The 25,202-nt window shown below is 49.1% G+C and overlaps 12 protein-coding genes across 12 annotated transcripts; 6 read left to right on the forward strand and 6 right to left on the reverse strand.

Moving 5' to 3' along the window:
- Positions 1-601: 601 nt before the first annotated feature.
- On the forward strand, positions 602-3,038 carry pmt2 (uncharacterized protein; the record flags this gene model as incomplete). Its single annotated transcript, XM_056897575.1, has 4 exons — positions 602-742; positions 799-1,482; positions 1,561-2,320; positions 2,389-3,038. 4 exons carry the CDS (start codon positions 602-604, stop codon positions 3,036-3,038), a joined length of 2,235 nt encoding a protein of 744 aa, XP_056753360.1.
- A 268-nt stretch (positions 3,039-3,306) lies between these two features.
- N7537_006519 (Rab family GTPase) lies at positions 3,307-4,180 on the reverse strand (the record flags this gene model as incomplete). The annotated part of the gene is made up of 2 exons (XM_056897576.1): positions 3,307-4,059; positions 4,112-4,180. 2 exons carry the CDS (start codon positions 4,178-4,180, stop codon positions 3,307-3,309), a joined length of 822 nt encoding a protein of 273 aa, XP_056753361.1.
- A 348-nt stretch (positions 4,181-4,528) lies between these two features.
- Positions 4,529-6,842, forward strand: N7537_006520 (uncharacterized protein; the record flags this gene model as incomplete). The annotated part of the gene is made up of 2 exons (XM_056897577.1): positions 4,529-4,541; positions 4,606-6,842. The coding sequence occupies 2 exons, from the start codon at positions 4,529-4,531 to the stop codon at positions 6,840-6,842; spliced, it is 2,250 nt and encodes a 749-aa protein (XP_056753362.1).
- A 487-nt stretch (positions 6,843-7,329) lies between these two features.
- N7537_006521 (uncharacterized protein) lies at positions 7,330-9,572 on the reverse strand (the record flags this gene model as incomplete). Its single annotated transcript, XM_056897578.1, has 2 exons — positions 7,330-9,352; positions 9,448-9,572. 2 exons carry the CDS (start codon positions 9,570-9,572, stop codon positions 7,330-7,332), a joined length of 2,148 nt encoding a protein of 715 aa, XP_056753363.1.
- A 670-nt stretch (positions 9,573-10,242) lies between these two features.
- Positions 10,243-11,270, reverse strand: N7537_006522 (aldo/keto reductase; the record flags this gene model as incomplete). Its single annotated transcript, XM_056897579.1, has 3 exons — positions 10,243-10,789; positions 10,857-11,134; positions 11,193-11,270. Coding segments are annotated over 3 exons (903 nt in total), but the record flags the coding sequence as incomplete, so codon positions are not given.
- A 278-nt stretch (positions 11,271-11,548) lies between these two features.
- Positions 11,549-13,770, forward strand: N7537_006523 (uncharacterized protein). Its single transcript, XM_056897580.1, has 6 exons — positions 11,549-11,942; positions 11,996-12,005; positions 12,058-12,088; positions 12,157-12,307; positions 12,358-13,463; positions 13,538-13,770. The coding sequence occupies exons 1-6, from the start codon at positions 11,591-11,593 to the stop codon at positions 13,736-13,738; spliced, it is 1,851 nt and encodes a 616-aa protein (XP_056753365.1). The 5' UTR covers positions 11,549-11,590; the 3' UTR covers positions 13,739-13,770.
- Positions 13,771-14,141: 371 nt separating this feature from the next.
- N7537_006524 (uncharacterized protein) lies at positions 14,142-15,244 on the reverse strand (the record flags this gene model as incomplete). Its single annotated transcript, XM_056897581.1, has 7 exons — positions 14,142-14,251; positions 14,324-14,647; positions 14,702-14,716; positions 14,797-14,810; positions 14,869-14,903; positions 14,996-15,015; positions 15,205-15,244. The coding sequence occupies 7 exons, from the start codon at positions 15,242-15,244 to the stop codon at positions 14,142-14,144; spliced, it is 558 nt and encodes a 185-aa protein (XP_056753366.1).
- A 586-nt stretch (positions 15,245-15,830) lies between these two features.
- On the reverse strand, positions 15,831-17,520 carry N7537_006525 (WD domain protein; the record flags this gene model as incomplete). The annotated part of the gene is made up of 2 exons (XM_056897582.1): positions 15,831-17,295; positions 17,357-17,520. The coding sequence occupies 2 exons, from the start codon at positions 17,518-17,520 to the stop codon at positions 15,831-15,833; spliced, it is 1,629 nt and encodes a 542-aa protein (XP_056753367.1).
- Positions 17,521-17,832: 312 nt separating this feature from the next.
- N7537_006526 (SAE2 C-terminal domain-containing protein) lies at positions 17,833-19,887 on the forward strand (the record flags this gene model as incomplete). Its single annotated transcript, XM_056897583.1, has 1 exon — positions 17,833-19,887. The coding sequence occupies one exon, from the start codon at positions 17,833-17,835 to the stop codon at positions 19,885-19,887; it is 2,055 nt and encodes a 684-aa protein (XP_056753368.1).
- Positions 19,888-20,154: 267 nt separating this feature from the next.
- On the forward strand, positions 20,155-21,499 carry N7537_006527 (peroxisomal membrane protein PEX16; the record flags this gene model as incomplete). The annotated part of the gene is made up of 4 exons (XM_056897584.1): positions 20,155-20,308; positions 20,371-20,406; positions 20,461-21,301; positions 21,376-21,499. 4 exons carry the CDS (start codon positions 20,155-20,157, stop codon positions 21,497-21,499), a joined length of 1,155 nt encoding a protein of 384 aa, XP_056753369.1.
- A 176-nt stretch (positions 21,500-21,675) lies between these two features.
- N7537_006528 (ribonuclease H2 catalytic subunit RNH201) lies at positions 21,676-22,707 on the reverse strand (the record flags this gene model as incomplete). Its single annotated transcript, XM_056897585.1, has 1 exon — positions 21,676-22,707. The coding sequence occupies one exon, from the start codon at positions 22,705-22,707 to the stop codon at positions 21,676-21,678; it is 1,032 nt and encodes a 343-aa protein (XP_056753370.1).
- Positions 22,708-22,963: 256 nt separating this feature from the next.
- N7537_006529 (Cupin domain protein) lies at positions 22,964-25,067 on the forward strand (the record flags this gene model as incomplete). The annotated part of the gene is made up of 5 exons (XM_056897586.1): positions 22,964-23,025; positions 23,077-23,240; positions 23,305-24,468; positions 24,526-24,774; positions 24,841-25,067. 5 exons carry the CDS (start codon positions 22,964-22,966, stop codon positions 25,065-25,067), a joined length of 1,866 nt encoding a protein of 621 aa, XP_056753371.1.
- Between the last annotated feature and the right edge of the window lie 135 nt (positions 25,068-25,202).

Consider the following 25,202-nt stretch of genomic DNA (forward strand, 5'->3'; position numbering starts at 1 on the left):
AGTATCCTTATCTATATACATTTTATGTATGTATATGTATGTATGATATCTACCAGTAGCATCCATGGATATAAATGGCCTCCTGTAAATACAACATACCTATGTCACTACAGAGTATGCACTATGTACGTAAGTTTTGAAAATACCATAACCATGAACGGATATTTCTAGTATGTATATTAATAGTATATTTATAGTGTACGGAGTAGGTATGTAGGTAAGGTACCGATGTTGGAACTGGGAATTACAAGGGCCATGTTCTGAAAACGGCCCGCTAAAAGTGGACTTTGTTTATCCTCCTTGAGGCCACGGATCTCACTTTCTCCTTTATTCTCTCAGCCTACTTTCTTGTTTCACTTCATTTCATTTCATTTCATTTTCTTCATTTTTTTTTTTTTTTTTTATCTACTCCTGGCATTGCTTCCGGTCCATCCGTTAGATTTGCCCATTCTATCACTCATTTGCCCAGGGGAATGGCTATGTTCGCTTAAGCTATCCACCTTTCTATTATCGGTCTACCTCGGTATTCCCCAGTTTAACTGCCTACTGTTCTTCCATTCCGTTTGGCACATTTTCTTTTGAAAACACCGCAAGGCACACTATGGCGGGAATAGACACTGCCGTGAGCACGGGCGCCAAACCCGAATCCGACCTTCGTCGAAGAAATGTTCCTGATACTAGCAAACTTCATGTGGACTCAAACCGGATCAATGATGAAGATGTGAAGAAACTTAGAACACAGGTGAGCTAGCCTTTTTCAACATCATGATATACGCTCTTCTAACCCCCCTTGGACAGTCACCCTCGTTCCTCCATGTGCTAGCTAGCTGGGAGCCGATCATTGCCCCCATCATCTTGACTGCCCTCGCCCTCTTCACCCGCCTGTACCAGATCGGTCGTTCCAACATTGTGACATGGGATGAGGCCCACTTCGGTAAATTCGGTTCCCACTATCTCAAACGCGAGTTCTACTTCGATGTCCATCCGCCTTTGGGAAAGATGTTAGTTGGCCTATCCGGGTATCTTGCTGGTTATAATGGGTCTTTTGAATTCAAGTCTGGCGAGAAATATCCAGAAGATGTGAACTATACCTTTATGCGAGCCTTCAATGCTGCCTTTGGTATAGTCTGCATTCCCCTTGCCTACTACACTGCCCGAGAGTTGAACTTCCGTCGAGCCACAGTCTGGTTGATCAGCCTGATGGTGCTGTGTGAGAACTCCTACGCGACAATTTCTCGGTTTATACTTCTTGACTCCATGCTGCTCTGCTTCACATTTACTACCACAATGTGCTGGGCAAGATTCCACCGGTTACAGCGTGATAGCTTTTCACTGGAATGGTATGCCTGGCTTTGTTTGACTGGCTTGAGCATTGGATGTGTCTGCAGTGTCAAATGGGTTGGTTTCTTCTGCACTGCTCTCGTCGGTCTTTATACTATTGATGACCTTTGGAATAAATTTGGCGACCTGAAGATGCCACGGGTGAGTGCCTGCTTTCAGCACCCCCTTCCCGAAAAGTCCTTCACCGATCAGTTGGCTAATATAGATGCGATTGAACAGGCTGTGCTCGCAAAGCACTTGGTAGCTCGTGTTGTGGGATTGATCGTCATTCCAATCTTGGTCTACATGTTTTCCTTTTATCTGCACTTCTTAGTGCTGGCGAACAGTGGTCCAGGTGATGCTCAGATGAGCTCGCTTTTCCAAGCAAATCTACAAGGTACTGAGGTTGGCAGAGACAGCCCTCTTGAGCTTGCGATTGGGTCGCGTATCACACTCAAAAATATGGGCTACGGAGGAGGGCTTCTGCACTCCCACGTTCAAACCTTCCCAGAGGGATCTATGCAGCAGCAAGTCACCTGCTACCACCACAAAGATGCCAACAACGACTGGTTCATCTACCCCAACCGACAGGAGCCGGACTACGATGCCACTGCTGATCTGCGGTTCGTTGGTGATGGCGATGTCATTCGGCTGATCCACGGACAGACAGGTCGCAACCTGCATTCCCACGCTATTCCAGCACCAATCACTAAATCACACCACGAGGTATCATCTTACGGAAATATTACCATTGGCGACGATAAAGACCACTGGAAAGTGGAGGTGGTCGATGATGTTGCATCTCGGGACCGATCTAGGATCCGGACACTCACAACAGCATTCCGACTCCGCCATCCGGTCCTAGGCTGCTATCTGCGGGCAGGAAATGTCAATCTACCCCAATGGGGCTTCAAGCAGATTGAAACAACGTGTACCAAAGAAAACAAACCCGGCGATGTGTATACTCACTGGAATGTTGAGTCTCACACTAACGACCGCTGTAAGCTTATGCCTTTTCCAAAAACTTGATATTGACGAGCCCAATCAGACTTATTGACCTATTCATAGTGCCCCCCGGTGACCCTGGCTCCTATAAATCGCCATTCCTGAAGGACTTCATCCACCTGAATGTGGCCATGATGACCTCCAACAACGCTCTGGTTCCTGATCCTGACAAGCAAGATGACTTGGCTTCCAAGTTTTGGCAATGGCCGATTCTCAATGTCGGCCTGCGCATGTGTTCTTGGGATGATAGTGTTGTCAAATACTATCTCCTAGGAAACCCTCTGGTCTATTGGGGAAGCACTGCGGCTCTTGGTGGATTTGGTCTTCTATTCCTTTGGTACCTTCTGCGCTGGCAGAGGGGGTACAATGATCTCAGCAATGAGGAAATTAGTCACATTCACTACTCTGGTTTGTACCCGGTTATCGGATGGGTGTTGCATTACCTTCCCTTTATCATCATGGCCCGCGTGACTTATGTCCACCATTACTATCCGGCTCTATACTATGCCATCTTGAACTTCGGCTTCTGCATTGATTGGGTGACACGGAAGATGAACCCCAGATTGTCTGCAGTGGTATATGCCTTGCTTTATGTGGTCATTGTCGGGTTGTTCATTCATTTCCGGGCCATCGTGTTTGGAATGGAGGGCTCTAACCAGCAATGGACTCATCTACGCTGGCTACCCGGATGGAAACTGGCGAATGTGAACTAATTATGGATCGCTTGATGGCTTCATGACGTGTTTTCGTCCCCTCTGCTTGTTAACTCGTGTTGACCACCCCAAACTGGATCCTACATCAACACGGATAATTTCAACTTTATTTTCTGTACTTGTAAAGAAAAATGCCATGTTATTAGAGATAGTTGAGTTCTGATTCCAACAGTCCTAGTCACGCTTGGTGCCTGGTAACGATTTAGTGGAATATGAAGATGTGTCGGGGCCATATGCCACTGACTATTTATTATTACGGACTGCGAATTTAGCAACACCCTCCGGTCCAACCGTTGCCACCTTTGCGCATAGCATCATCCATCCCCAATGTGACAGTTCTAGGCACTCCGGTGTTTGCTCCTCCTGAGGCTCCGAATCCTTTCACGCCGCTCCGTCGATCATTGAGGTCGTATTTTCCCGTCTCGATGTTACGATATATTCTCTCGGCAACTTCCAGGAATGCTCGTTCCACACCATCTCCAGATTTGGCGCTCGTTTCAACATAGCGAACCACATTATTCATGCGACACCATTCTTCGGCCTCCTCCTGGGTGACCTGCCTTTGGTTTGATCCAGAACTGGCCCCCGTCAGATCAGTCTTATTACCGACCAGGATGACAACGATGCCATCTTCTGCAATATGCCGTAGATCCTGTAGCCACTGGGTGCAGGAAATAAAGGTCGAGTGCCTGGATATATCAAAGACTAGGAGAGCGCCAGAGGCGCCCCGGAAGTAAGAGCGGGTGATAGACTTGTATGTCTCTTGTCCAGCGGTATCCCACAGGGAGAGTTTCATGCGTTTCTGATTGGGAGAACCTTGTGGTTTTCGTGGAGGGGTAGGAAGTCCGGAGGTGGTAGACGCTTCTGGAAATGTATCACCTGACGATCCGGGAGAAGGCTCATCAAGTCCTAACTCTAATGAAGCTGGAGGACCAACTGGCACAATTCGCGACCCGAACTCGACTCCAATGGTCACATCATGAGATGGGGAAAAGCGGCCTTCACAAAGTCGGACGGTGAGCTATTGTGTTGGGTTAACGTGAGGCACAAGGTCAAAGACCGATAGCACTTACGCTGGACTTGCCAGTGCCAGAGTCACCAATGCAGACAAGCTTAGCAATATAATCCCATGGCTGTGACATGGAGAGAGTAGAAATTTCAAATTCCAGAGTCAAATATGAGCAAAGAAAGCGAAGGTCGGTTTACCAATGTAGGTACGTTTGGAGATATGGATGGTTATCAGCTGAGTCATCTATCAAGCCTGACGTGCCCATATGACGCTTTCATCAGCTGCGTGACCCTATAACATATAGCCCTTTCATTTTTTTATTATTCCCAGTTCTCCTAGATTTGACATATCTCAAACTAAATCCAAAGTTCTTCCTCTCTAATATCCGACCGTACTTGATTTCCTCACCATATTCCCTTTAAGTGATTTATCACTAGTCCTGTCCCACTCACCGTACTTCCTTTTATTGCGATAACGGGCCATGTTCTCTGAATGTAGGAACTGGAAGACCTCTGGGTACTAAATGACTATATGGCTAACACTTCACCTTCACCTTAGATGCCTCAAGATTTCTTGCTCAGTCACAGTCACGAGTAACCTCTCGGCCAGATGAGATTCAAAGAACGGGTCGTAGCCGCCCTAATCAACACCAAGGCAACCCTCGGCACCCCTCATCACGCTCCTTCTTACGACCTAGCGATCCTTATCGACCGGGTGCATCCCAAACATCTCAATTTCCTTTTGCCCCTCGTGGCTCGGTTCAACAAGCTCCCCTGTTCTTCAGTGCCACTGATGAATTCCGAGAGGAGGATGACGAAACAGAACGTGAGCGAGAAATCGCTGATTTCTATGCACTCCAACGATCAAGACGGCATTTTGGCGACAGCAACTTGAAGGAATCTTCTGAACTTGACGATTCTGAGCGTTCAGGTTTCGAGGAGCAAAGCTCACCATATGATGATCGTCCTGGCAAAGGCATCAAGAGCTCATGGCGGGGAGAAGAAGGTGTTTTTAGTGCTCGCCCTTTTCCTATCGAGTCTGTGGCAGAAGCCCCTGAGAATGAACCGGCATCTCTATCCAAACCAAGCAGTAGCAAAGTTCGAGGTCATCTGGTTGATGTCGGTCTGGAGGATTCTTTACGGACCGATCTTGACGATGACCAGGCGTTATCTAGTCCCAGTGCCAGCGATCCACCTGTCCAACGATTCCGAGAACGAGGACTACCGAAGGATCCTTCTGGTCACAGCCAGCATGGACCTACTGTAGAGCAGGCTGAGCTTTTATCACAAGATGCTCGACGGCCGCCCAGCTCAGCAAGCTCATTCCCAGCATCGATATCACCGCTAGCCTCAGAAAACACAGTGCACGACGCCTTTTGGGGCCAGTTGTTTTTGATATCTCTCGCGGGATTGTTTGCTTCTGCATTTCTTGTGTGGCTCCACACATCTACGCCATCTGGGGACAAATCAAGATGGGGCGATACAATATACATGACTGTCCATGGATCTTTCTTCCTCCTCGGGATATATACTATTGTGTCGATTCTTGTGTCCCTTCTTTGGTTGGCTTTACTACGATCCTATGTGCGACTTCTGGTCCATGTGATTCTAGTCGCCGTTCCCATTATCTTATACTCTTTCTCCTTATATCCTTTCATCTCAAGTTTCAAGGGACCATGGCATGGGACGAGTATCCAAGACAAGGCGATGAGATGGGGCTCTGCTGTCCCGTTCCTCGTAGCTACCACGTGGATCTACAATGTTGTGCGTGGCCGTCAGTCCATAGGGAAGGCCATAGGCATTCTTGAGTTTGCCTGTCGAATCTTGGCCGCCAATCCCGAGCTTCTTGCTCTTGGTCTGAGTGCCTTAGTCTGTGTTGTCTCCTGGACATGGATCTGGATGCTGATGTTCACTCGCGTTTTCTTGGGCGGTCATCTCGTTAGCTCAAAATCGTTCATTATTGACGTGGGTAGCTGGTGGCTCGGCATCTATTTCGTTGTTGTTTATCTATGGTCAATCGGTGTCATTGCAGGCATCCAGCGTGCTGTCACTGCTGCGACAGTGAGCCAGTGGTATTTCCATCGTTTAGCCACACCTGCCCCCACCTCGAGGCAAATTGTTCAGGCAGCCATCGTTCACGCTGGCACAACTCTCTTCGGCACGATCTCTTTGTCTAGACTACTGGGCCTATTGGTTCGAGCTCCTCTTCTCTTATTACCAGGTCGCATCTCCTCATTGCTCAGTCTGTTCGCCTATTCGCTCGTCCCCACCCCAATTACTTACTTGACCAATCCTCTTTCTCTCACTTATGCAGCGATTCATTCGCAGCCTCTTGCCGCTTCCTCCCGGGGGTTGAGCCAAATGACTATTCTTGCCCCATCGGCGGCCTCGACGTCTTTACACCCCCATTCCTATTCTCGGTCCCCCGGGGACTCGCAGTCTTTACTTTCATACCGGCTGTCCAAGTTGATCCTCTACGCTGCCCGTTTCATGATGTCCTTGGCCTTAGGATTTGGTGGCTGGGTGACCACTGCTCGGAGCCTGACAACCTCTGCGTCCGGTGGCACCATTCGTGGCAGCCTTTATGCCTACGTCGTCGGCCTCATTGCTGGAACAATTGGCTGGACTACACTGGGTGCAATGGAAGGTGTGATCGCAGATATTGTAGATGCAGCGGTCATTTGCTGGGCAAGCGAAGTCGGTATTTACGGCAGAGAAGCCCGGTATTGCCGTGAGGCTGGTTGGCTCTTTGGTGATTCGCAACCTCGCTTCGGACATGAATATCAAGAGGTCTAACGAAAGGGTGGGGGAGATTTGCCTTTCCGAATCTTCTAAGTCCCTAACTCATGCACCGTCTCTTTGTACAATTGAGCGTTTATAATATTTCCATATGCTTTAGCGAAATTCTTGACTCTCATGTGGTTTTTTCTTTTCTTTTTTTTTTTTTTTTTCAAGAAGACTGGACAAGCAAATATATTCTGCATTTACATTTCGGTGGCAAGTAATACCAAAGCAGCTCTCTGAGAAAGTAATGTATTATTTTGCGTCCCCCATGGTATATTCGAATTGCAAATAGCTACATGAAAATCCAGGGCTCGTGGTATCATGAGAAAATCTAAAGGGAAAGGCAATGACCTGTGGGAAAAGGGGGGGAAAAAAACCAAAAAAAACAAGCCCTCGCCCCTGAGACGCCAGCCAGACGAAGCATATTCCGAGCGACGGAAGAACAAAACAACCAAAAAAAAACCAAAAAAAAAAAAAAGAGACAAATATGAATGATGAATTAGAGACCAAGACGTCCATTCCACTCCACTCGTTCTTTCGAGCACCATTCTTTTAGTAGGGACCAGCCAAACCGAACCACTTCGATTGGTGGCGTAGTACCACCAAGTGGTAGGAAATAGCTTCCAGCATAGTCACCAGCCCTGAGAGATGATCGGCCTCGCTCCGAGTAATTTCGAGATCGCTGGGACCAGATCGTGGGGAACTCACGGCCAAGGACATCTTCAGACAGACCCCGGGTGCCCTCTATCCATAGTCTCTGGGACTCCTTGTAGCACTCAGGAAGACGAGCCTTCATTTCTGAAAATTCTTTCCTGCTTTTCCTGTTCTCATCCAAAAGGGCTGTGTGTCCGTCACTCCCAGGCGTGGGGACCGGGGTGTGCTCTCCAGGAATTGGGCTTATCGCGAGGCGTTCAAGATCGAGAGTGTGAATGGCAGTGAAGGAGACAGCCCCAAGGAGCAAGCAGAGACTGTTCAATGCCGGATATGGTACACTGTTCTTCCTGACTACACGCCAGTATGGCACAATAGACAGCCATGTTGAGGAATCCCCGACCTGGCGTGATGAAGCCTTGGCCTGGTCGTTCGCTACGAACGCCATAATAAATGACAACAACGCTTCGATTGCAGTCACAACCGCTAGCTTTTCGTCAGTGACCGAGGTCCCGGTTTTAGACGTATGTCGCTCTGCAGCATGCTTCAATTCACGACCGATGCCCGCATACTTTTGCCACTCATCCCACCATACCTGCCGCTCATTGCGCGTACGACCATCTGCCTGTGTCGGCGAAGCTTTCATGATTGACCCGGGATCGGCCGAGTGACGTTTGTTGGCGGTATAAGAAGGAGTGCCATCGTTCTCTCCGACATCTTGTCGACGAGAGTTCGGAGGTTTTACGTCTTTCGGGTCTTTCACCGGAGTGATGGAAGCTGCTTTGGGTTTGTCATGGGCGATTGAATGAGAGGTGAAGTGTGGCTGAGGAACCGGCGTTCGAGGCTTTTCGGGGAAGCTTTTCGGATCCTTTGAGCGACCGTATTGAGGGCCAAGGGCTTCACCAGTCTCGTGTTTCTTGCCCTTCGAATCCCCGAATGTGTGCCCACGAGATGAACCGGTATCCCCTCCCTTCTTCCTGGAATGGGAGACATCGTCACGATCGGTATCCTGGCTGACCGGCGAATCCGACAGATGCGCTTTCCTTTTACCAGAAAATTTAAGCAAGGCTTCAACACGTTTTCGGTTCGCTCTTCCGTACCGCAGTTTGGTAAGAAGCTGCGTCCGCTGTGGGTCGGCACGGGCGTGGTCTCTTGAGTATTCATGGGTATGGGATTCTTTGGCAGGCAATCCCTTCCCTGCCCGACTATTGCGAGGTGGTGAACGATCCTCAAGGCGGGCCAACTCCTTTTCGATGTCTGGGGGGAGGGTTGGAGATAGCAAGCGCGGAAGTCTGGGGCCACCCGATGTCGGTGGGAGAGTAGGTGAAAGAAGTGCGGGCAGCTTGGGGGAGTGCGATTTGGTAGGGCTGGGCTCTCGGCGTGTCTCTTTCTCGGGAGACAGTCGCGGTTTCTTTGTAGGATGTGTTTCGGACTTCTTCGTCGCTGAGGTGTTAGAGAACTCAGGTTCCGACCCAGATGGCCGTTTCTGGCCTGCTCTTTCAGGAGAGAGACGCACATGTGACTTCGGCGGCAGTCGAGGCATTTTAGTCTTATCAGTATGCTTGAGAGACTCCGAAGATGTCACCTGTCTTCTTTCTTCAGACTTGGCAGAGCTTGACGCGCCTCGGCTACCCGCTTCGAGGCCAATGGGGGATGCGACAGCGACGCTGGTCTTCTGAGTCTTGTAGTCCTTGAGACTAATTTTCTTTTTGGTCACGGTTTCCCTTGAAATTTCTCCAGCGCTTGGGACTGTTGATCGATCGGCCATCATGCGCCCCGTTTCGTCTGACCAGTCCCCGACAGCTAGAAGCAATGAGTCTGTGTCGTGGTGTGTCAAGAAGGTCATATATTGTAGTTGCTGCTCCTCCAAGCTGAAGGGTCTGTCATGCCCTACAGCCCAATTGTTGGTGGACCGGTTCCCCAGGTTAAAGGGCGTTTTAGTCGGAAATGTGAGCAAATATGGAACGGGGGGAGGACGTCGTCGGAGAGGCGCTGCAATCGTTGGTCAAGCACTTCACGGTCCGAAGTCGGGGAACTTGCAGCTCGGGGGGTTGTAGTGGTTTGGGAATGGCGGTTCTCGTTCACCGACATCGCAGTGCGCAGGGTTTCGCGATTTGTCCTTCCACAAGAGATGCTGGTATCATACGCGCTTCAAGCACTATCACCGAGTTCTGTTTCTCGAGTCGGTGTGGCAAGTTGCCTGGTGATAGTCAACGCATTGAGTCAAGTGAAGGATATTGGATGTACAAGATCCGGCCTTGTTCAGGTACCGAATAATCAGGGCATCCTATCACTATCGCGCGTGGGGGGGGGGTTCCCATAACCCTAGGATTTCGAAGCCGCGCAATTGGCAGGGAGAAATAGACACAGTCGAGGTAACAAAGAAAAAGTGGGATGTGTCACAATGAGAGGGTGACCTCTTTCCATGAAGGAGCGAGAGATGGGAAATGTCCCCGGATAGAATGAAAGAGACAGATGAATTGGAGAAGGTTACGTTAGGTTGGTTACGGTTCCTGTTCCTTATCAGCTTATCGTTACCGTACAATTTCATTACATACAGTACAAGGGTATAAGGTACAAGTGTATAGTTATCCATTGATGAAAATTTGAAGATATAAAAAGGTTCATATACCTATAAACATAGCTATGTATACATGTATGTATATATAGGATGTATATGTCTTTGTCATCTTGATAAGATGTTAGGGAATGAATCTATAAAAGTTTCTTATGCCAGGTTTTGTTCCTGAAGCCTCAACATTCAGGAACGATCATCCTCTGCAAACCTCTCACGCCAGAATGCACGGTAATGGTTCTGCTCTCCTATCTTCGAGATCTCCTCAACCTCTTGAGGTGTCAGTTTTAACGTAAATGTGCGTAAATAGCTGCTTAGGCGGGATTCTTTGCCACTGGTGGTAATAGACACACAGCCACGGTCAATGGTCCAGCGTAACAGGATCTCAGACTGGCTGACTGCATATTTGGTGGCCAAGGAAGAAAGCAGAGGGTCTAATGGCCTACCCTGAGCCCGTGTGGCAGGAGTGGGACCACCATAACTAACAGTCTTGATACCTTTACTTTCTTGGTAAGGAACAAGATTGCCATGTTGAAGGTAAGGATGGAACTCAATTTGATTCACAGATGGTACCACTTTAGCGGCTTCGAGAATCGTCTCCAAGTCACTTCGAAGGAAATTGGACACGCCAATAGACCGGGCCTTCCCAGATGCCTTTACTTGCTCCATAGCAGCCCAGGCAGCTTGAAGCTCTTCCTTGGACTTTGCAAAGAACGGAGAATGGATTAAGTACCTGCTCCAATTGTCAAAAGCGGTTCCCGAGCGAGCCATCAACTCACACCACATTGGAGTTCACTTACAGGTCCACATAGTCAAGCTGGAGCTTCTTGAGACTGGTATCAATGGCCTGAGGAATATCGGCGACATTGATGATGACCTTGGTTGTTACCATGAGTTTCTCTCGAGATACCCCGCTCTCATTGATTGCCTGTCCCAGTTCCTCCTCGGTTTGGTAGATTTCAGCTCCATCGAGGTGGTGATATCCTAGTTTCGTTGCCGTTTTGATTGATTCGACCAATTCACGATTGATACCGGTGTCGGACTTCTTAAACCATGCGGTGCCAGTGCCATATCCAAGCTGAATTTGTTAGAGAACCTTGCCCGTATTCCGAGGGTGTAATGACGGATTGAGTCACGATAGGGATCGAGGTACCATCATTGAGGTCCAATATAGGAATAGATGCAATAGTATTTGCCATGGTTTCAATCTGTGTTTCTGTGTTAAAAAGGACAAATTATACTGTAGGATGATGAAAGGTGTAGGTGGATACCTCGACCTGTCCAGGCTGTACCTCATCTGCCCCATGGGCCCGCGGGCCTGGGCAATGATTAATAATGATCAAGTTATGTCATTTCTAAATCCCGGGAGCTCCCTCTGCATACTTCGTCAATACTTTTAGAACCTTCACTTGAATTCATATTGAATTACTTTAGGTCCCTGTCTATGAACTTCCGCGTGCTTGCGTGTTCAAGAAATTGGTATATGTTTTCACGCAGCTTTCGGCCACCGTCGGTTCGGAATCCATTAAACAAAATGGTATCACATCTTTCAACTGCCGGGGTCTCCCTGGCTGAATTACCGAAATCCAATGTTTTCACTTCTAAATTGCCCTCTGATCCGGCTTTTGAAACACCGGAATCCTCGCATACGGCCCCAAGGGAAACTTTAGGGCCTCGCATGGTCAAAGGAGCTTTGTTCACATACATTCGCCCAGAGCAGACCGATGACCCAGAATTACTGGGAGTCAGTTTGAAAGCGATGAAAGACTTGGGATTCAAACCAGGCGAGGAACAAACATCACGATTCAAGGCACTGGTCGCGGGGAATGAGATTTGGTGGAACGAGGAACAGGGTGGAATCTACCCATGGGCACAGTGTTATGGAGGTCAGTATCGACATCGTCATGCATAAGAAATGCAAAGAGACTAATATGAACAGGGTGGCAATTGTAAGTTACGAAAGGAGCTAGGGATGTAACGTTAACGGCTGACGACATGTAGCGGTTCATGGGCCGGACAACTTGGAGACGGGGTAAGTTAATAAGTTGACATGCAACCAAGTCCTTGGCTCCCTAGACATACTAATGACCGGAAAACTAGCGTGCAATCAGTCTCTTCGAATGTACCAACCCGCAGACAAATACGCGGTATGAGCTGCAACTGAAAGGAGCAGGCAAAACACCCTATTCGCGTTTCGCAGATGGTAAAGCTGTCCTCCGGTCAAGTATCCGTGAATATGTGGTCTCAGAAGGTAAGAAACCTTGCATGAAACTCGAGGACAGACCACTGAAAGATTGCCAGCTCTCTCTGCCCTCGGTATACCAACCACTCGGGCACTCTCACTCACCTTAGTTCCCAATACCAAGGTACTGCGAGAGCGTCTTGAACCAGGAGCAATTGTTGCTCGGTTTGCTGAGAGTTGGCTAAGAATCGGCACTTTTGATCTTCTTCGCGTTCGCGGAGATCGCGAGCTGATCAGAAAGCTAGCGACATATGTCGCAGAAGACGTCTTTGGCGGATGGGAATCCCTTCCCGCAATTGTATCGCTGCGGGACCAGCAGTCTTCCACACAAATCGATAATCCCAAAAGAGGTATTCCTGGTGATCAAGTACAAGAACACCAGGACGTACAAGAAAATCGATTTGCTAGACTGTATCGAGAAATCGCTCGCCGCAATGCTACGACAGTGGCTGCGTGGCAGGCCTACGGCTTCATGAATGGCGTGCTGAACACTGACAACACATCCATTTACGGCTTGTCGCTGGACTATGGCCCGTTTGCGTTCATGGACAACTTTGATCCCCAGTACACTCCGAACCATGATGACCACATGCTGCGATACGCCTATCGCAACCAACCCAGCATCATCTGGTGGAATCTGGTCCGACTCGGGGAGTCACTAGGCGAGTTGATCGGGGCTGGAAATCGGGTTGACGACAAGAGCTTCGTTAACGATGGGGTGACAGAGGAGTTTGAACCTGAACTCGTCAAACGCGCGGAGAAGATTATTGAGCGTGTGGGTGAGGAGTTCAAAGCAGTATTCCTAAACGAATACAAGCGCTTGATGGGCCAAAGGCTAGGACTGAAAACACAAGCCGAGTCAGATTTCCAAACTCTTTTTTCAGAGATGCTTGACACACTCGAAGCACTCGAACTAGACTTCAACCACTTCTTCCGTCGGCTTTCGGGGATGCCACTGTCTAATCTGGATACCGAAGAAGGCCGAAGGGAAGCAGCCTCGGTCTTCTTCCACGCTGAAGGTTTCGGTGGGATTGGATACACCGAGGCTACAGCTAGAGATCGTATTGCGAAATGGCTGGATAGTTGGCGGCTTCGCGTCCTAGAGGACTGGGGCCCCGCAAACGACGAGGAAAGACAAAAGGCCATGAAATCCGTCAACCCGAATGTAAGTACTGGTTGAAACCTTGTTTATTTTTTTCTCTTTTGAAGTCCGGTGCAGATTGAATAATCCATTGATAGTTTGTGCCTCGAGGGTGGATTCTCGACGAGGTCATCGAGCGTGTGGAGCGCAAGGGAGACCGAGATATTCTTGGCCGGATCATGCATATGTCTTTGAACCCGTTCAACGATAGATGGGATCTTCACAGGGAAGAGGAAGAGCGTTTCTGTGGGGATGTTCCCAAGTACAAGAGGGCTATGATGTGCAGTTGCAGTTCGTAACAAGCTACGAGCGCTATGCGGATCCCAACTCTCCAGGAGCGAAGGTATGATATGATTTTCAAAAGGAATCAGAACCGATTTGAGCTACATAGTAAATGCGCCGACTCCCCCACGAGATAGGCCGGGAGGATTTAAAACGTGCAAATACTCGTATATGTCAGGCTCCCCTACTTCACATTTTATACGCGTTATCATACAACCCGGGAAAATTACCAAACAACCTAGATAAGAGGCATCAAAAGTTAGACCATGTCAACCTTGTCAGTTGTTGATCTCTAATCATACATTTTCAGGGGAAAAAAGAGAAATTCGTTTCGTGCATGCATGAAAAATGTCCAATCCCATGGAAACTGTAGAAAGATGTTGACCAAAAGAGCAATGCAAGCAATGGGTAATGAACACCTTAGTTAGGGCAAGCGGACTGAACGTGACCGGGCTGCTTGCACTTGTAGCACATGCGCTCACCCTTGGCCTCGGTGGGGCAGTCGCGAGAGACGTGACCGACTTCGCCGCCTAATGATGAGTTAGTAGCAGATTCCAGACAAAATGAGACACACTCGAGAAGAGACACCCGAGATCACTGACAGTTGTAGCACTTCTGACCCTGAGTGCAGTCACGGGCCATGTGGCCGAAGCCACCGCAGGAGTAGCAGGTCTGTTGACGACCACCGGCACCACCAGGGCCACCGAAACCACCACCGTATCCGCCAGCGCTGTAACCACCGCCGTAGTTACCACCCTGAGAGCAGTTGCGCGCAATGTGGCCGACTTGTCCGCACTTGTAACACTCCTGGGAACCACCACCGCTGTAGTTGCTGTCGCCACCCTGGGGGCATTCGCGAGAAAGGTGTCCGGTCTGGCCGCAACGGTAGCACGTCTTCTCCTTGGCAGGTTCCTGGCATTCACGGCCTTTTTTGAAAGGTTAGTCCAGTCCAGAGGTTGCGAGCTTCAACTTCAACTTACTCAAGTGACCTTGGCCTGTAATTGTGATTGACTTGATTAGCAAAGTTCTAAAAACCCATCCAAATGTCTAATGGACGATTTTGGGATGAGCATACCGTTGCAGTTGTAGCTATTGGAAGACTGGATTAGCTTTTTGAATTGACAAATCCAAGGTGAAGGGGAATTACCAGGTAGGGTTTCCCTTCTTAGGGCAGTCCTTGGCCTATACAAAGAGCGGATAAGCTTCAGGTTCTTCTTTTTTTTTTCCTTTTCGTTCAAATTTTCAGAGGAAAGTTAGACAAAGGTTGTATTTACCTGGTGGGAGGCCTCGCCGCCTATGAAGGAAGAGTGTTAGTTATAAAATATATATAAAAATATATATATAAAAAAAACAGGCAGGCAAGAGGCAATAGAAGTCACAAGAGAGTATCCATATCCAATTCGAATGCCACACAGGCTTCATAGCGAATATGACGTATTCACACTGAATTAAAATGACTCCCAGTTGAGGAAAAAGAACATACAGTTGAAGCAGCCACCACGTCCAGCAGGGGGGAAGTCCATAATTGAATATTTGAATATTGGGTGGGAGAGGTTTATAAGAAAAGAAAGGGAATCAAAAAGGTCAAGTAAAAATGAAGAGTCTGCAAAAAAAAAAAAAAAAGTAAGTAATATTGTAGTGCGGGGAGAAATCTTCCCGCAAAAGCTGACCGCCCTGAGAGACATGGGTTATATCTTCTGTCCTTTTTCTTCATCTTCTTCTTCTTCTTCATCAGTAATGCCTTTGTCTTATGTCCCAGTTTCCTTATATAGAAGTCATGGATTCAGAAAATCCCTGTTTGCCTGTCCCTCTTATCCATTTTGATGGGGGAAAAAAGAGGGTTCTCAAATCTCTTAAGGTGTAATGGATTGAGAATAGAAGGGGAAAAAGAGAACCAAAATTTCAGGGTCCCCCGACTCTTATATAGGGAACCCCTGTCCTGCCAGGGTCCCCAGTCACAGGGTTGAGTACCTTGTGCTACATGCCCACACACATCAACAGGTTTAGGCTTATGCAAAGTTCAAAAGTTACCTAGGGACTGGTTCTTTCTTTTTCCCACTGTTATTGGCATATCTTGACATATATGTATATCCATAGATATACTCTGTGTCAGGTAAAGTCGTAACACTCGAGTAGTTGTGTTCCGGTCTTTTCTCGAAGGAGAAGTACCCGTTCTTCGTCGAATCCGATAGGCAGGGTCAATTCCTCGGATTCCACATTTGCACCGTTCAAATCGTGGTAGATCGTTCCTAGTCCAGGCTCGGGCTCGGGCTCCTCATCCTTGTTTTCAGCGTTGAGCTGAACACCGTGCTCCTCGAAAAATTTGCGGCCCAGGGATGATATCGCCATCTCCAACTCCCATATTCGAATCTCATCTCCTCGAGAGCTCACAGAGACAGCTTTCCCGCGGTTGGTCACGTGGACAGCAGATACGGAAGAGGTATGGCCCCAAAGTCGCCGGCCGCCTTGGACAAACAGAGATTCCAATGTAGATACCACAAGGTACATAGTCAACGTGTTGTCGGCATGAGAAGTCAGCAAATACGGATGGGAATAGGACATGGAGGTTGGCGGTTGTTGATGTATGATAGACGGTGCCCCAGGGTCGATACGAAGTTGATCCCCGACCGACCCGGCTGCAGAATGTCGCCTTTTTCTGGATTGAAGTGGCCTCAACCCAAATTGGGAATCCACTGTAGTAGCCAGTCGGGAATTAAGTTGTTGTCCGTCTTTGCCTAGACGTAATTCTTGAATCCCTAGAGACCACCCACAGCCAATGTGGAAGAAACTATACACAACAGTAGCCACAATTTCAAAGGATGCCACCCTAAGAGATACTGTCATAGGTGCAACAATGTTATCTGCCTTGAGGGAGGCAACCTGGCGGGGCCCCGAGGCCTCGGCGGTTTCCCCTGCTCGATGGGTGCCAGGTTGCAGATTGTACAAGGTCAGAACTTTGTGCTGGGACACTATCATTAAATACGGCAACGAGAGGGCCATTGCCGTTATAGCAGAATCACTGCAGCCGACATGAGAGGACTGCAATTCTAGCTGGGACGTTTGAAGATTTAAGACGAAGAGGCTGAAGTGACCATTTTCCAGACCGACTGAGATCTCTATCTTATCTTGGATCTGGCTGACCGCCAAGGCGGTTGGAGTCAGAGGGAATGATTTTGATGGAGCCAATAAAGGAATTCTTGCAAGACAGCATGCTGAATCTCTCGTGGTCCAAGCCCGGAGCCCGTGCGCTGAATCTGCGGTGAAGACAATCCCAGCACAAAATCTGACTAGCGTAGGAGGGCATGGTGGCTGAGGAAACTCTACCTCAGTGAACCGGCATAGCCCTTTGGACCAATTATGCCGGAGCCGATACTGCCGTTTCCAATTGCCCTCTTGTGCCAAATGCCCATGATCGAACCATGTTGCGACCTTGGGCGAATAATCAGTCTTTGCTGGAAGGGTTGTGCGTCTAGTATTTGCGAGGCGGCGGGCACGGGGCCGCACCCATTCCGAGTAATATTGCCTTTTCCATATCTCAGAGTCCCCGCCAAGAGCATAGAAGCGATGCGATAACCTGGTTGAGGTAGCAAGTCAGCGAAACCGCCAAGGACCGAGGATAATAGGAGTATATATACCTTTGACACACGCTAAGGGATGATACTGGTAAAAATGAAAGGATATGGAGGAGCAACTCATTGCTCAGACGAGACAGACGATCAATAGGCCCAATATCGTTCCGAGTACGGGTCCGCTTTTGCGATAGATCGGAGTCCCAGTGGTCTCTGCACCGTTTGGACATCCTGTCTCAGGATTTAACGAAAAGAGAAACTTGCAAGCAGACTAGTTAAATCAATCGGAGAAATCATTCCGCACGCTCGGAGGGACACAGTGGTTGAAAGCGGAGGGATAATTGCAGGTGGAGCCGGCGTAGAGCCACCAGGGAATCTTATCAGTAAGTGATAAGCTCACGTGTGCCTGTTTGGCCACGACGCGTCGCGTTTGTTCGCTCTGCCTGACTAGAACGTCTACAACTTGGGGGTTCTTTTCTTTTTTACTTTCCTTCTCTCATGATTCATGTCATTTTCCTCGATGGTACACTAGAAACCTCACAATGGAAGTGATCAAGGAGCTCCACGTTGCTGTGGCAAATGCCTGTGATGCCTCCTTTGACAATGCCTACAAACACATGAAATCCCATATTGATGCACACGCCAAAGAGGCAGAAATTAAAGAATCAATAGCCAGTCAAGCTCAGCGGCGGTCAGAGACCAGAATTCGAGAGCTTGAGCATGATATCACGGTACTCCGGAGTGAGCTGCAACAATATGAAATGGATCCACGGGATCTTGAACTTCCCGGGAAATATGCCAATCTAGAGACCGAATTTGACCCGAAGTATCTGTGGGGAGGTGACCTGGATGATGGTGATGATCACCGCGCTGCTCGGAAGTCTCGGAAAAGGGTTGAGGCCAAATACACCGCGCTTTATACAAATTTACAGACATTCATCCAAACTTGGAGTAGTCTCAAATCCCGCGTGTTGCAGCATAAAAAGAAGTTACGGCGATGGGATCAACAATTAGAGCGTGGAGAATTCTCGCTTGTTCTCAATGGCCAACCCGTCACGTTCCGCAGACTGGAAAGTCCCAACCCTGAGGATGTCGACGAAGAACACTCGAAGGCCCAAGGCTTTTCAAAGAAACGTTCAAGAGAAGAGTGTCCAGATATTCCCACCAAGGCCATCAGGTTGCGAAGGTCCCGTGCAGATGATGTGCATGCAGATATAAAAGTTGAAGATGATAGCCAAAGACTAATTCATGGCCTAATATCGGAGTCGGCTTCCATCCAGTCTAGCTCTCCTAGACCCGATATGGAACCCTCGGAATCTTCTGGTACAACATGTCTCTTATCTGATGCCCGCCAGAAGCAGACTCGGCAGGGGCTTTTCACAACCTTTCCCGACAAACATCTCGAGCATACTCAGCCGGCGGTCACCAGATCGGAGCGCCCTACACTTGTCAAAAATGAGATCTTGTCCTCGAGTCCAGGCCGAGGTTCAATGCACAACAGTGAACAGCAATTTGTAAGCACGCAAGATCTCGATGAGATAGGAGACAGGATAAGCACACCAATCAAACGGAAAGCCTACCGGGATGTCAATAATGTAGACGCTTGGAATTCAGAGAACGATACAAACAATGCACGTCACTCAAAGCGAATTACAATCGGCCAGCAAACATCCCAACAGTCATCTGTACTCCAACCAGTTGATGGCAACACACGCAGGGCCACATTATCTGCATTGGGGTCTTCCACAAAACGCCTTCAAGATCTAGAGCGACGCGCAATACCAGCTCTGGCAGAAGATGGTGACGATGCGATATCCTTATGGACGTCTTCGAAAATCGGCTCCGGTGTCGATCTTGGATCTTCGGGAGCAAAGGCAAATGGTGAGTCTGCACAGGGACGTCTAGAAAATCTTCTAGAACGATCGGTACCTTCCAAATCGCCACTTCATTTGTCGAGCAGAGTCTCCGGCCCAGACCAAACAAGGGCGACCGATACACCGCACAGTGATCAAACAACACCCAAGATGTCAAGTCAAATGTTTCCAGACATAGACCCCGATGATGAACCATTCAGGGCAAGACCTCTTCGTCGTCTTGGGTTGGGACATTTCAAAATCAACCCAGCTAGAAATCAAGGGCTTGATTACGCATATAATGCAGTTGTCCGAAAGAAGGATGACCGCAAATGCCTATCAGGTTGCACTCGCCCGGGATGTTGTGGGGATCGGTTCCGAGCCATGGCCCGCCTTGGGGGTCTCCCCGGTAAATCTGGAGCAGAACAAGAGGAAGAAGATCAGGCAGTTCTCGAGGAGTTTGTCGGAGAAGACACACAATTGCTTCGAAACTTGAGTGGCAAAGAGCGTGAAAATCTCCTGGTGGAAGCGAGAGCCAGGGCGCTGGCCAACCAGTATGGACGACATCGGCATACTCACCAACGAGCTCAATCCCCTCCTGGCTTCTGGAGGACTGATATGCCAGATACACAAGAGGAGGAGGACGATCTTGAAGCTGCCAAGAGGTTGGAGCGTGAGAGAGTGGAAGAGCGATATCGAGAGGCTATGCGCCCTGGGGGGTTATGGACATGGGCGGATGAATAAGATTTACATATTTCTATCCTCATGTATGACCTGTTCGATATTATTCTATGGTTGGAAACACATCATAAAAGTTACCACGAACCGTCAGTTCAATTGTAATGCATGGATCTAAGTATGTATGGATGAAAAGGCCAAAAGCATCAACCTCGGCCCAAGGCATCTTGGCGGACACGAAACCACGTGCCCCCCTGTAACCTCCCGAGATCACCCTCCCCCGGATCTCATCCCCCTCCGTCACAGCTATCTCAACATGCTTGCAGCTTAAAGATGGAAACTGTTCGCAATATTCAGAATCCAATACCTCCGGTGCTCTTGCAACCATCCAAATGGCTTTCTATCTATGAAGACTTCGTGACCAAGAACGCTAGCTCGGTTGGTCAAGTCGAGTCGGCGCTGAGATCTTTGACTTATATTATCCCAGGTGAGTTCTCATTCGGTTTGATCATGCCGTTGTTGAAGAATCTAACAAATACCTTCTATCAGGGCGATACCGCGAATCAGAAATACCATCAGAATGTGGTTAGTGTAACATTGTACTTGCCTGTGAGCGCGTCTACTGATACCCCCCTGCAGTGCACTCTAGTGTCCAGTTGTTATCGTTATACCATGACTCTCTTGTTTCGCGAGTTGTTGATAGGCTTCCATCGACTGTACCCCGGCCGCCGCCCACTCCCCACTCCCGGTATACCAAATACTGGACCTCTCGCTCCTCGCTCTATCACCAAGTAGCGCTTGCGCTACAAATGCTCCAGTATACTGAGCTTCTCTGGGAGATGGCGGCACGGCGGCGCGGCCAGAAAACCCGTTGGCGCGTGGTCATATTTATTGAATTCGCAAAGGCAGTCTGCCGCTTACTTCTTTTGCGATTGACCAACTCCAGACCGCTTGTCAGCCCTCCACTTCCAGAGCGCGAGGTAGATCCAAGAACTACAGAAGAAGAGGAACCACGAAGTGACTGGAACGGAATGGACACTCCTGTCGGCGAGCGGTCTTCAGACTTGAGTTGGACGATGCCTCGCACAGGACTTTCCCTTCCGTCTCTCCCCGACGTAAACGATGTGTCGAACTATCTCATTTCCAAAGTGCTTACAGCAGATGACATCAAACCCCCTAAGACACTCCTCCACCGGGCGACGGGACAAGGGCAATTAGCTGAAGTACTATACATCCTTCGGCCTGTTGTCTACGCAATGGCGATGCAAAAGTGGCGTGGTGATAAGCGAAGCTGGCGGCCATGGGTTATTGGATTTGGGATGGAGTATGGCTGCCGCCAGCTCGCAAAGCGTGACTTCCGTGAACGGGTCGCTGGCGGTCTGCGTGGACTTACAGGGCTTGAGCGAGAGGAGCTGAAGAAGCGTGGATGGTCAATGGGCTGGTGGATGATGCGAGGCGCATTTTATGAAAACATCACCAAGTAAGAACCCCGACTCTGTTCTCTCTGCCTCTCTCTCTCTAGGTTCATCCTTGAATACTGATATTGTGAAACAGGTCGTGGCTGCATAGTTTAACTGGAAAGATGAAAGGCAAGCCATTATTGGACTTGGTGAGCAGTGTTGTGGAGGACTATGAATACCTCTGGGACAACTTCTACTTCTCGACTGCTACACTGTGAATTTCCACAGATGAGCCCAGATCTTTTCACCCATGATACCCATTGTTTCTATGTACGAGTCTTTTTATGCTATTCCATCTTTCGTTTGTTCTCACTCTTGCTTAAGCAAGCACAAGGGGTATCATTAATGTTTTATTAAGGTTCATGTCTAATCACATTACACGGAGCATGAGCATTCAGAGAACCTCAGTTTGCCTGTGGCCATACCAATCCCGTAATCCAACCTTGCCCGTGCTTTTCCCGGAGGCTGATGACAGTAAGAACTCATCCAGCCGAGGTTCCCCTTCCTCCTCTTCGTCGGGCCAGTCGACTCGTGCTCCTCCTTTCATTTCAAGCATCTCCTTCGTGGTGCCCCAGCTGAACCGACACTCGTTGCCCCATCCAAACACAGGGTCCATGTTGCGTCGAAGCCAGCTGACGCACTTGGAGTCCGAGGGATAGCCACTTCCCCAAGTCTCGGGGGTTGGACTAAGTGACTGCTCACCGCGAAGCACGGCCTCGTACATGACTTCCAGTGCAACATCTCGCGTCACCTTGGCTGCCACGCTGGCGGCGCTGACACAGGGATACAGGGAATCGGCTTTCTTTGCCACTGTGATTTTGAGAGATGGGAAAATTCGCTCCAATTTTTGTTGGTATGTGGTGGGGTTCCCAATCGTGTCAATGTATACCTCTCGCACATCCACCCCACGGTCTTCAACAACTCCTCGAATGATCTCCACCGTGGCATCCATGGCCTGAGCGTTCAGATTGTATACTGCGGTGGGTGATCTCATCATGCCAGAAGAGATGTCGCGTGCCGAAAGTACTTTGACCGCGTAGCCGCAGGACTCGAACAACGAGTCTCCTGGTGTATTCAATAGATGCATCAAATTGGCTCGCACAACAGGTGTAAGCACTTTGCTGTCGTCAAAGCTATGTTTTTCAGTCAAAAGCGAGTGGTGGAGATCAAGAGGGAGATAGAAGGCACCGTAGACCATTGGCCCTATGACTGGACCACGGCCAGCTTCATCGACACCCAAGACACATGGTGTACTCTCAACTGTATGATGAATTGTGGGTGAGATCTCTTGGGGCGTGATTGCTTTTGGGCATGGGGTATAGTACGCGTAGGATTCGCCGGAGAGAAGGGGTTCTGAAATCACACTAGGAGGAATAAAGGTAGACGATTCCTTGGGAGGATTGACGGAGGGAGTATCATTTGTCATAATAGGCATATAAAAAATTGAAGAGGGTTAAAGAAAAGAAAGAATAGAAAGAAAAGAAAGTGTCCAGAGTACGAAGGCAAATGTAGAAGATCGAGTGAACGCGTCGACCGTTCGGGATTAGCGGGGGCGCGTGTTGCTCTTCCCGCCTAAATTCCGCATTCCTCCCCTCCACCTTGTGTCTCTGTCTCTTTTGACTACTTTTCTTTGAATCTCTCCTTAATATTTGATTATTCTATCCCGGTGCTCAACTTTCAATATGGCACGAGGGCCCGGAAAGGCCCGCGACTTCGACTACTCCAATGTGGGAACCAAGGGAAGGTGAATATGTCATGGTCAATTTCACTGGACATATATACTGATTGCGTCTAGGCGCACTGGCATATCTCTGAAAGAGGGTCGACGCGACGAACATGGAATGGAAGAAGTAGACGGTCTCTTTTCATCTCCTGAAAAATCCTCTGTGGAGTTGAATGGCTTTGAAGACGTGGAAAATGAATCTTCAGTTGGATCCGAGGGCATGTCAATGGACGAAGGTGGGCCAATACAGTGGCACCTTATATTTTACCGACTCGTTGCGTGCTGATGCAAATCCTATAGGCAATGCGCCAGATCCCATGGATTTCCTCAAAGGCACAAATGGCTCACGTACCTCTTTTCTCCCCCCGCCTGCCGCGCGGTCGCCGATGAAGACTGGCCTCACTGGGTCCCCACGGAGGACTCCAGCGTTGCAATCAACCCCAGACCCGCAGGATCTTGAGTCATCTAGTCCGTCCGATGGCAAAGGCTACCCGGACGCACAGGCAGAATCCCGTCAAGATCCATCTCCTCTTTCCACTCGCTCGGTGAACGTGGGACGCTCGAACCAGAGGAACGGCACACGGCAAAAACTTACTACAAAAGCCCAACTAGCAGCAAAATTTGAGCCCGCAGTCATACATGACTTTTCCGACTTTTCCGACGGCGACGAGAACGCCAATGCATTCACCGCAGTACAACAAAATTTCGGCGACAGTCTGAATGTCGATTCTGATTCAGTTGCTGCAGAGGAACTACCCGATTCTCCCGGGCAAGACCAACACGATCCTGATGATAATTCATCTACGGCTGACACGACTCCGCCTCGGGAAGAACCCGTTGTGGCCTCGAAGTCAACAAAGAAGGCCGCGCCAAAGATCGCCAACGTAGACAAGAATCAGGCGAACCCTCCTGCACCGCGCGGACGTGGAAAGTCTCAGCGCCGTAATGTCGAAGAAGACGTCGACCCCCGACCAACCAAAAAGCGGAACACCAAAGCATCTCCACCGGTGCGTGAACCTTTAGAACCGGAATTGCATCGAGTGGTTGAGAATTACGCCAACCGCACAGGCCCTTTGAAAGGCCGAAGTTTGTATATCCTCAAGCGTGAGAATCCTACCGACAACAGTGCGACTCATACTCGATCCGGGCGGGTTTCGGTCCGACCACTAGCATACTGGCGCAATGAACGGTGCGTCTTCGGTGATGGGGAGGCAGCCGAGGGGCATCGGTACCCTCTTTCAACCATTAAAGAGGTAATTCGCACCGAGGAGCTAGAGCCTGAAAAGAAGAAGAAGGGGAAACGCCCAACGTCTCACAAGTCCAAGTCCAAGAAACAAAAGGATGACTCTTCAGACGAGGATGAGGATGTTGATCTCTGGGAGAAGGAAGGCGGTGTTCTTCATGGCTACACCCTTAAATGGGACGGGAAAACACAGACCAGTTCGAAGGAGGAGGAAGTCCTAGGTATGAACCCTCAAGCCCTTTATAGTTGGTTCCTTTACTAAATCCATATTGATACAGACATTGCATATGCTCCCTCTGGAATCGAAACCAGAGAGGTCAAAGACTCGACATTCCGATTTGCGAAGCTGCTTAGCTCGTCATTCATCGGGTCTGGAGTTGTGGAGCTCCCACCTGATGGAGTCAAGAAACCTAAGAACTCGAAGAAAATGCACATGGTCTTTTATGTCTGTCACGGGCGTGTTCAAGTGGATATCTCAGGTGTCCAGTTTAGTGCCGGAAAGGGTTGTGTTTTCCAAGTTCCTCGCGGTGAGTCTCATTTCCGCTGGCCTCTTGATTCGTATCAGTTAACTGACACCAGGATCCCATCTCTAGGTAACTATTATAGCTTTGCAAACACCCATCAAAAGGAGGCTCGACTTTTCTTCACGCAAGGCTGTGTCCCCGATGAGAATGAGAATGAAGACGACGCACCGCAGATGTCTCATGATACCGGCCCTGAGAGCGAATTCGAAGCCGACACGCCCACCGCTCCTGTTCATGTCCCAGCTAAGAAAGCGAAGGGTCGTCCCAAGGGCAAGCAGAAGAAGACAGGCAAATGATCACTTCCATTAGCTTTGCCCTCCAACTCCTGTTCTCATGTCTGTCGGCATTGACAACGCGCCATGATACTTTTCTTCTACGTGGATACCCTGGAATCTTATTTTGTGGGTGTCTAAATGTCTTTTTATTCTTAT

The sequence above is a fragment of the Penicillium hordei genome, assembly GCF_028827395.1.
Source record: "Penicillium hordei strain IBT 12815 chromosome Unknown utg000003l_segment0_segment0, whole genome shotgun sequence".
Classification (NCBI taxonomy): Eukaryota; Fungi; Ascomycota; class Eurotiomycetes; order Eurotiales; family Aspergillaceae; genus Penicillium; species Penicillium hordei.